General features: G+C 45.6%; 1 protein-coding gene across 2 annotated transcripts in view; it reads right to left on the reverse strand.

Moving 5' to 3' along the window:
* Positions 1-10,652, reverse strand: part of DYNLRB1 (dynein light chain roadblock-type 1) — a 29,635-nt gene that overhangs the window by 17,399 nt on the left and 1,584 nt on the right. Inside the window, exons 3-5 of one of the 2 annotated variants that reach the window (XM_035892915.1) lie at positions 8,332-8,407; positions 6,752-6,919; positions 5,121-5,642 (exon numbers count right to left, since the gene is read on the reverse strand). In XM_035892915.1, coding sequence (XP_035748808.1) covers positions 5,599-5,642; positions 6,752-6,919; positions 8,332-8,407 — 288 coding nt within the window. In that variant the 3' untranslated portion in view covers positions 5,121-5,598. Of the gene's footprint in view, positions 1-5,120; positions 5,643-6,751; positions 6,920-8,331; positions 8,408-10,652 lie in introns of those variants that run through there. The other variant, XM_035892914.1, reaches the window with a different exon arrangement.

The raw sequence follows: 10,652 nt of genomic DNA on the forward strand, positions 1-10,652 counted from the left end.
GGTCCGTAACTCTACGAGTACGGGAGAGGGGCACTGACGTCGGGAAGGTCGTTTCCAGTCAGCAGGGAGCGCGACGCCAGGGCAGGGCACTTTACCAGCGAGACACAGCGAAGTATTGAGCCAGGCCCCGGGCATCAGCGGTTCCCCGCCTTCAGGAGGGTGAGCGGGCTGGGCCTCGTGTCGCTTGGGCTGGGGCTTTCCCCGGTGCTCAGGGGACGGAGGTGCCGATGACCCCCGCACAGTTCAAGTGGCTTCTTCCGGAGACGTCCTCTGAAAGTCACTGCCGGCCACGGTTGGCGAGCACCGATGCCATGAGGCCAGTGGGAGGGGAAGCAGCCCCGTGGAGACACCAGCCGAGGTGGTTCAGACTCTGGGTGCATCTGTGAGCTTCTATGCTCAACAAACCTGGACATAAACCAACCTTGCCGAGACAAACAGGTATTTGCAAATCCCGTGGCTACCTCTATCATTTCTCGGCTGACGAGCCCAGTGTTTTCCCTGCTGCATTCAGAGCCATGTTTATGCTGAATATTTCAAAGACCGCAGCACGACTACAAATAGGGCATGCTATTTCTGGAGCTACTGTAAATGAATCAAAAAACAACTGCAAGCAGAACGTCAGTGTGAACCACATTTAATATTCTTCCTCATGCATGCTGCAACAAAAGCTGTGTTCTGCCAGAGCGATGGTTCATGGCCTACAGTGAATTGGCATGAGAGACAAGTGAACAAAAAACGTCAGAGGATTAAGTCCAGACTTGGTAAAAAAAAAAAGCATGAACAAAGCATCTATTAAAACTGCTCTAATTATTAAAAGTGTCACCAATTAAAATTAAAATATATTTAACTACAATTGAATAAAGTTCTCCTTGTAGAGTTTACCCAAGAAAGGAAACAATTACTTCCACGGCTAACACCATGGATTTTCCTTGACCAAGCAGTAGCAGTAGTTAATTAAACACATACTGGTAATGAAGCGTAAACTTTTCAGATTCACTTTTATCATTAAGGTACAAGCAGAGACGTTCATTTCTGATACAGGTCCTTTGATCAGAAAATACAGAAGGGAAAGCAGTGATGTTGAATTAGACATGGCAAGCTGATCAACTTCACAGACTGCATCCTCAGGCAAAGGACTACTTTATTACTGTTGTTATGAAGCATTAACCTCTTTCTGATGAGAGACAAGAGGAACGTTTTCTAACATAGTGATTTGATCCCTGATTTTATCCATGCAGACCTCTTTGCAGGACTAGGGCCACAACTCCACAGATGATTATTCATACACCTGGAGCAGGAGAAAAGACACCAGTTCATGGAAGCCTGTTAATGCACTCACAAAAATGGGACACGGATCAGGACGTTTTACTCCTGATACAGCAGAGTAGAGTTTATACACTTCTTCCTTCAGCCCTCGCCTTTTCTGAAAAATCTTGCACACACTAATGCCTCTCTTGCTTGTTCTCACTGATGTCATTGCCAAAACTCCTTATTTAAGGAGGTGCACTTCGAATCTAAAACCCCCCGATCAGTCAAAGGTTTAAGGAAGATGGAAGGAACCAGCTGTATCAACCCAGCACCATCGACCTGTCCTAAGATGACCCAGGATCAAACACAAGCTTTATGCATGCCAGCATTCCTACAGGGTAAACACCACGGATAATGAGCACCCTGGATGCTTGCGAAACCACGCTAGCAGAGGGAAATCTCCCCAAAGGAATCTGGTCATGCTGGTATAGGAAGGGTACTTTTGTCAACAGAAATCATGCTGATGCTCAGGCTTCTGGCAGAGTTTGTCAGAGCTCGCTGTCCCTGCGCACCCCAGCTGCCACAGCTTTTCCTGCAGATTATACTGGTTCAAGGAGCTGCTCTAGCTCCGCTGACATAAGGCCAGCCTATACTGGCGTAACTCTCTCTGCCAGACTTTCATGCCCTATAGATGTAGCTATATGTAACAAAAGCGTAGAGACAAGATCAAAGATAAACATCCCGTATGTGATGAGGAGCGCTGTGCAATCAGAGCTCAGCCATCTCAGGCAGACAAAGAGTTGCTTGGGAGGGCACTGGGACAAACACAAGCTGGAGCAGCTTAAAAGAGCTGCTGTCAGATCCACGGAAGACTAGTTTCTACAAGCCCAGCTTTTGCAGCATTAATATGTTACCACCTCCATTCCTCTGCCAGAGCCTTATCTGGGAGCAGAGTCAGCATAAGAGAGCAACGTCCCTGGGCCTCAGGGGCTGCTGCTCACAGTCCAGAGCCATACCTCAAACTTCTTTCATTGGCTTGTTAACACATTGGGGTTTGCTTTCCACATCTCGGCACCACATGCTTCCTCTGCCTTCAGAGAGGGATCCAGCAAAACCAACTGCTCCAAGATGGCAAATTAGGTAGGCCAGCCTCCAACCACAACACAGAGCAGCTCTGGGGCACAGATCACAAAGGTTATTCCAGCCCTCCGTGGAACCATCTCCTCGTGCTTTCGGGCTAGAAAGAGAGGACTAGAACCATAACACTTATTTTTCTATTGCTCAGTTGGACAATAATTTTACTGTACGAATTACTCAAGCCCTGACTCGGCAAACACAGACAAATAGTAGAACTTCATGTCTTTCTTTAAGATATCTTAGGAAAAGGGAAATTCTCCCCTAACTTGCATACAGAGGGATTGCTTCCAGTCAGATCTCTAAGACTCTCTGATGCTTCTGATCCAAGTCTGACACCTTTTCTGCATAGTATCTAAATGGAAGTTGTTGTTCTTCAACTTCATCCAACCCTTCCCCCTTTTTAAAAACAAAACCCTGAATTAACTTTGAATGCTACTGTAAAGGTAGTGCTAGCACGGCATAAGCAAGGCCCTGCCCTGACCAGATGGATTTGACAAGCTCCTCCAGACTCCAAACCCAGCTTCTTCAAGGCCCTTTTGCTCAAATTCCCAAGTGTATTTCAACTCAGACTACTAACAGTCCTTGAAAAAAAAAAAAAACCAAACCCCCAAAAAACCCTGAACCAACCTCAGAACCCCCTCCAAACCCCAAAACAATCAGCATATAGCAGGAACTCAGTCATTTCACTGCAAGTTTATGGTCTCAACACAATGCAGACAACGGGCATGATCTTTGTTTTGCAATAGGGTTATTTATTACAGCTTGTTTAAAAAACCCCACCATCGCAGCGCACTCTGTCCCCAACTCAGATATGACACAAACCCACTGGTAGGACGGCTCTCCTTAAGAACGCAGGACACTGAAGAAATTCCTCACCATTCAAAAGAATAGCACCGCCAGCTACTAGGGAAAGCCAAAATACGTAATCAGGTCGCCACCACCGAGGAAACGTTTCTCTGGCTATGTACAAGAAAAGACAGAGGACTGAAGCCACTTTTTTCTCCCACCTTGCCTTGCTATTCAGGTATTATCCAGAGACTTCAGCTTGCTGGAGATCATTTTTTTGGAGACAGCATTCAATTAAATTATGACAGATTGCATGCATTATATAAGCTGCTGCGTGTCAGGAAGGAGTCCGGACGCAGAGCACGATTTCAGGCCCTGTTCATTGGTTTGATGGCAATGCTTAAACCATGATTCCATGATAAAAGGGCCAGTGAATGTGCGAGTTAGCTGTCGGTTTTCTGCAACTAGGAGAAGGATGTTTACGCCAGTCACTTCTTGGCACAAAATGTGGTCCCAGGGCTACACCTATTTACTGTGGTCAGACATACGCTGGTGGGGGAAACAGTTCATACGCTGAGTAACAGCCAACACCAAGTCACGGTGACAGCCGAGATACCCAAAATACTGTAAAGCACCCTCACTCAGATGCTGCAAGACTGACGGCTGTACAGATCTCAAAAAACATTTCTGACCTTCACAGTCAGAAACACTACCTAAAAAACAAGACACACTCTATAAATTAATGACCAAGCCTGGAAACGCACAGAAGACAAAATGCTGAATGTACAGGTTGCCTTAGCTGTTTGAGTCACCACATACCCACCCCATCACTCTCTGCTCTGAAATCCAGGAAAGCATCCAAGTCAACATTGACATTTTTACTAAAGACTCCAAAACTGCCTGGAACACCCCCATTCCTGCCGAGATCACCCACCAATTCTTGGCCTGTCCCTCGGTGTAGAACTGGACAGTATCACATGTTCCTACAACTGCTTCTAAGTCTGAAAGAGCAGGACTAAACACAGGTTATTACGCTTCTGCTAACGGAGACTGATGAGCCAGGAGCAATCCCTCACCAGCACAAGAAACAGCATCCCCAAATAAAACGTCAGGTTACTAAATCAAGGGTCTGTCTTTAACTGTACAGTACCTTTCATGCCCATAGGCTGTGCCTCTTTGCTCAGGTGCACTGAGGGAGAAATCTCTTTTCAGGCTGGTACAGCACTTCTGTCGCAATCAGTCTGAGGCCAGGTGTGTGAGGAGGCTGAAACACAAGCAGGTGGCTGCACTGCCCGCAAGCCGCCCCTTCTCCGTGGGACAAACGAACCAGGCTTTCCGAGCACCACGCCCCACTGTAGCAGCAGCACTGAGCTACCTGAGTACGCAAAGAAAATGCAGTGCAAGACAACACGCACCATTTCTGCATCTGGGCTGTGATGTTCCGCACATTGCTAAGATGCTTTCGTATAAGCCAGAGTTGTATCTGTCACGCACGTGACAAACATCTTCAGTACAGACATTTTGCACAAATCCTTGAGCTCTGCATGCAAATAACTATGAAAATAGCCCCTTTATTATTTTGGAGGAACCAGATGGCCTTTTTTTTTGTCCTTAATGGCTACCAATAAAAAATTACTAAAGGAAGATACCAGATCAAATTGGCTACTGAACTGGCAGTATGAGGGCTTCAGCAGGCAGTCCCGACGGCCTTACTTAGCCATGACACTGCTGTCTGAAACCAAAAGGAAGCGGAGGGACGATGCTCCATCTTACGAGGCAGTTATGAGTATGGGGCACATGCACTTGGACTAAATCCCTGGTTAGAGAAAACAACATATGAGTAAAAATAGTCCTGAGGAAGGTTCTATGTCTTTTTTTAAGAAAAACTCAATCAGACATGAGAATAATTAAAATCTTCAGAAGGAAAACACATGAGACAAAACCAGTCGCTGATGACACTTTAATTTGATGTGGCCAGACTTTTTCAAAGTAACTTGTAAAAGCAACAGAATAAGACAGAACCAGAGGACAGGCAAGTTTCATATTTACACTCATTCAAACGCAATAGCGTAAAAGCATGTCTCAAATGGCGGTGGCAGAAGCACAGAAACATACAAAGAATAATCTTTTTTAGAACATTATTAGAATTTTATTATATTATCTTCTTAACTATTAAAGAGTCTGTTGCATTCCTTTACTGCCTGATTCTAATTCACCGACTCCTCAAAACAACTTGTGATGCAAAAAAACCCAAAAAAAGCCACTTTTTCTGTTTGTAAACAACAAACCCACCTGCTTTTGTGTTTCCAGACATTATTGAAGTGGCACAGTGGAGTTAACGCTAATGCTCTATTCATTACCATTAAATTAAAAAAAAAAAAAAAAACAGTTGGGCAAAGGGAAAAAAACCAGACCAAGTCAGTGTAATCATTCAGTTGGATTCTGGATGACGATCAGGAAATAGTCTTTATCTGGAAAAAAAAAACCACAAAAGTTACTCTTTCATTGCTGACCTTTGTTCACAGCAACAGCAAATTTCAATGTTTTCTCCTGTCTCACTGATATGCTGCAGGAACCAGAGAGCCCTGACAATCATTCTCAATGATCAGAACAGGATCATTTATTTTTATGAGTCTTACTGAGAAAAAGTCTCAGCTTCAGAAACTGCACGCTCCCAAGCCAATTCCATTTACCTCAGTATGTGCCTAGGAAATAATGGTGCCTGGCACACACAATGATGGAATCAAAACAGGCGGTGCAAGATGCGGTTTTCCTTAGCACCCAGGCAGCTGCTGGTCTGCAGTGGCTACAGCTGCATTTTTCTGGAGCAATGCTTATTCCTCTCTTTTCATCCTTCCCATGGCAACCAGAGGCTGCCTCAGCACAGACCCCCGGGCCTGTCTTAAGACCTGCCCTGACCAGTCCCTGCGGAGCAGCCCACTGAACTGCAATCCCCTCCTTTGCCGCACCGTCAGTGCAGCCCCAGCACGGGGCCAACGCTCTGTGAAGGAACAAAGCTGAGTCCCTGCCACATTAGAGAACCGTACTCATCTCACTGCTTCTTGTTTCATAATCTGATGAAATATCGAGTACATTTCCTGAAAAGAAGGCTGCTGCTGCTACATTCTACAACTCAGGACTATAGCTACAGTACGATCTGTCACTCTTCTCCGAACTGGAAAATCCATCAGACTGTTTTGCTTTATCACTTAATCTGCAGTGCTGAACTGAAATTGCTCTCGAAACACATTCCCTTCCAGCTCTTGTGGCTGTGTACCGAAAAACACAAAGCGTGAGAGGCGGCAACGCATTCTCAAGCGCTATTTAACACCTTCTGCTTTGATCAACATGAAGCAAGGAAAGTGACTTCCCACAGTCAGATGTGAAAAAGCAAACTTAGGCCAATGGTAAAAGCTTGCAACTCTGAAGGAAGCAAAACAGCTTCCCGGAAAAGAGGAGATGACACAACGCGAATAAAAGCTGCAGGCAGACCTTTTCCCTCGGGCTGACAGCATCAGCCTTGGGAGAAAAGAATTCTGCTGGACTCCCTGATGCCCACTTTCATCCTGCTCAGTTTTACCTGGTGCAACCATGATTTCGTTTTTCTTGGAACGGATCCGCAGGAATGTGAGGTCATTTTGGGGATCAATGTCTCGCACAGTGCTCCTCGCTTTCATGATGAAGCTGTGCATGAGGCCTGCGTACTGAATCGTTGTGGAGTTGTCCATAGTACTTTTGATAGGAATACCTGCAAGAAACAGGGGACAGCAAGGGTCAGCAATAAAACTCCTGAACTAACTCCACCCTGGGCATCATCAGGTCCAACTGGGGCCTCTGTTCAACCTCAGGTGTTGTTGCTACACCAGGGATTAGGAGTGGTCTTTTTAAGGGCTTAAAAGAACAACACAAACAGAAATAAGATGTGGAAAGGCCAAGAACTGGAACTACAGGTGCAGGTGAGAAGAACTGTTTACTTCTGGTAGCAGCAGTGCTTTTCTTTTGCTTTTTCATGTATTCGTTTATGAATAGAAACAAATAGTAACACAAACAAACGGGGGGCTGGAGGGAGAGGAAATACCAACATTTCAATGTTGTTCTCCTGACTGGGGACACCTTTTCCTTCCAGAAAGGCTCCTGAACATCACCGTTAAATAACATTCAAGTAAGCAAGGCTGGGATCGGTGCTGGTTACAGAGGACATCAGCTGCCATGCAGAGTTACAAAGCTGAGGCCCCAGTATTTAGCCCTAAGAGCTGATGCAGTCCTGTGAGGTGCCTGGTTCAATCCCTGCGCACCAGCCAAGAGGGCAGGCACACTGACACTGTTTGGCCCGAGCTCTCACTCCCTGATACTGCTGCCACCCAGTAGATAATAGGTTCTCCCACAAAAAGCCAGCCAAAATTCAACTCGTGTCAGAACAACGCAGCAGCCAACTACCAAATGCTGGCACGGCAGAAAAACTGCTGCAGGTGGACATCCAAATAAGCGCAGCTTCAGCCTGGAGAGCCCAATCCATTATTCGCTCTTGTGAGAGGGCAGCCAGCAGGAGCACAAGCTGCATGCAAGTATGCAGTGACCTGAGCTTCAATATATGCATATAGAGCTACTATCTGCCATCTTTTCTGAGGATTATTTCTGGGAAATATTCAACTTAAATTGATAATCACACAATTTTAAGGAGTTGGGCTGCTCACAGTGTATTTAGCGCACTCTGAACAAGCCCGTTCTGCTGGACCCTTCAATGATTCCAAAGAGAGAGAACCAGCTTGTGAGCGTCCCGAGGCCACGGGCACAAGAGCTGCTGAGCTGCTTGAGCTTGCAGCATTCTGGACATGCACAGCAGCAAGGTTTCAGATGGCAGGAGAGCTTTTCCTGCTATGGATAAAGGCTTTGACAGAAGGCAGCCTCAAACACTGGCATAACTCAAATATTTCTAAGCTTTTGCAATTTATTTTATTTATTTCCTAAAATAATAAAGCAAGCTTGCAGAAAAGCAGAAACGGGAGTCCCATTTCCTCCTGTAGCCTAACTATTGTGTATCTGCTTTGACTACAGCAAAATCTTTGCTCAAGACCGACTGTAACCTAAACACAATCAGCGGTCCTGAAAGCGCATGTTCAGGGTAAGTTATACCCCAGAAAAGCGAGACCGACGTGGTACCTTCAGAATTAACAACAATGATTCCTTGCACTCCTTTTTGGCTCTGAATTCGCTTCAGTGTTTCTTCCACCTCAGCCTGCAAACAGAGAAAGCACAAATCAACAGAAGATTACAGCTGCTATTTGCCTTCCACCAAAGCTCTGTACTAACATATCTGAAAACAAAGCTGCATGAAAAGGATTCGAATGGACACCACCTCCACCGCTCCATACAGCGAAGAGTCTGTACTTTGATACTTACCCTTTTGCATGACCTTTTCAGTTGTTTTCTATCTGCCTTTGCTCTTCACTCATTTGCGATTATAATCTTATAGAAATTTTGAACTCCCCTCTAATCTTTCCCTCTCTCCTTCTCCCACCACCTCCTGTGTCGGTTCCTTACCGTAGGCTTGCAACTGGAAGACTGTTTAGTCAGGCTGCTACAATTTCGGTGTCAAGCAAAAATCATGTATGAAAATACATGTGTAATTTGTGAAAAAAGTAGAAAAAGATATGGTCTGGGTGCAAGACCGCCTTCCCTTTTATCAAATGAATGTTAAGAGCAATTACAAATGAGAAAAGTCAGGGGGAAAAGAATGAATAAATGCTCTTGATTTCTGATTATGATTCGTGCTGGGACAGCTACAAGATTATAACCACTAACACGAATTTACAACTTTGCGAAATCAACTGAAAAGAAAAAAAAAAGGAAGGAAAAATGAAAACTGAAGGCCGAGGCAGTAATCTCTCTGCCTTCTCTGTAAAAATCACCATCAGCTTCAGAAGAGCCTTCCAACCCTTCTGCACAACACCCATTGCTACAAGACATCCATCAACATTTAACTATGGGCTACCTAACAGGGTCGTAAAACCTCAGCACCTGAGCCATCTTCCACAGCTGGGTGAATATTTGGCATTTTTTATTCCTGTTAAAGGAGACGGAGACAAGGCAGTGCCTTTCAGATCCAGAGCCCCACAGAAACGGTCTGGGAGGGAAGACAGGAATCACCAGCGCTCAGGAAGGTGAGACCTACTTAGCCTTTGGCCGAGATGGTCGTGTCCCTTAGGCAGTGTGAACAACCCTCCCTCTGCTTCCAGCCCACGGCAAATGGGCGCAGCTGCGTTGTAAGCCCTGCACCCGGGGAAGAGGACTCATCCCAACAAAACAACACGGCCTCAGAAGTGCCAGTGCATTTTCTGCAGGGTGCTGTTAGTGTAAGCAGCTTTGCTAAGAGATGGTACCACCCGGGTTCGTCTTTATGGAGCAGAGCTTTTCTGCCTTATCCAGCACAGAAAAATTCAGTGTTTTCAACAAAGCTCTTTATTATTTCCAAATACTGGACTATTTTGAAATGGAAGACAAAGAAAGTGAAGCAAAGAACAAACTGCAGGGTGTACAAATGCTGAGAGAAGCATGGGGGCACACTGTTAAGCCTGAAGTAATTTCCTGATTTCTTGCCAGCAGTAGTCAAGTCTCGATTCATTAAACACTTTCCTTCATCAGACCCTAACAAACCTATCCAGATACAAAGCAGCATCCATACAGACAGATACCAATTTTTAATTTCTTCTACCAACCAGAGGACAATCCAACCCACATGGTAGGGTGGTCTGCCTGAACAGTTCCCTGCTGCCAACAGGGGAAGGCTCTGCCCCTCCCGTTCTTACTCCCTGACACACACATACCGCTTCACACACGCTCGCTCCGGTGCTCGTCCAACACCGCTGCAAGCCAGCTCCAACTCACCAGACCAGCAAAAAGATTACGGAGAAAAAAATGATGCATTCAATTTGTGAGACAAACATAAGCTACCTTAATAAAGGGCCGGGTAACAAGAGACAGCACATGGGGAGGGAGAGATGCACTCTGCAAAAGGAGAATAAACGCTCCCCGACTTGTTCCTACAATAACCTTTGCTGTATGGCAGCAGCCTTTATCTTCCTGCTGTCACCTAGAAAGCTTCAACCCCTCGGTTCCCCTAACAAATAGGTCTTCTTAGACCATTTCAATTTTTCATCTGCAACTTAGGTCGGTATTTATTTCTCTATAAATTCTTCCACATATTTTGATCCCCAATTTCACGACTATGCGCTAGTCAACATTTGAACACACCCGATACAATTACAATACAATAAATGCGTCCCTGGTTCTGCAGAATATCAAACAGCCAGTTGCCTTAATCCAGGCTTTCTTCCCAATCACTTCCAGCTTCAGGAATCGCGACCCGGCAGCCGTAAGAAACACCAAGATTTTCCTCTGAGGGATTTTCAGCTGCCAGCCCACGGCGCCTCGGTGCTTGGCAGGGTCAGCTGAGGGTTCTGGGGAACGATACGCGTGTTCCA

Source organism: Egretta garzetta, unplaced genomic scaffold (genome assembly GCF_000687185.1).
Source record: "Egretta garzetta isolate BGI_Z169 unplaced genomic scaffold, ASM68718v1 scaffold24, whole genome shotgun sequence".
NCBI classification, from domain to species: Eukaryota; Metazoa; Chordata; class Aves; order Pelecaniformes; family Ardeidae; genus Egretta; species Egretta garzetta.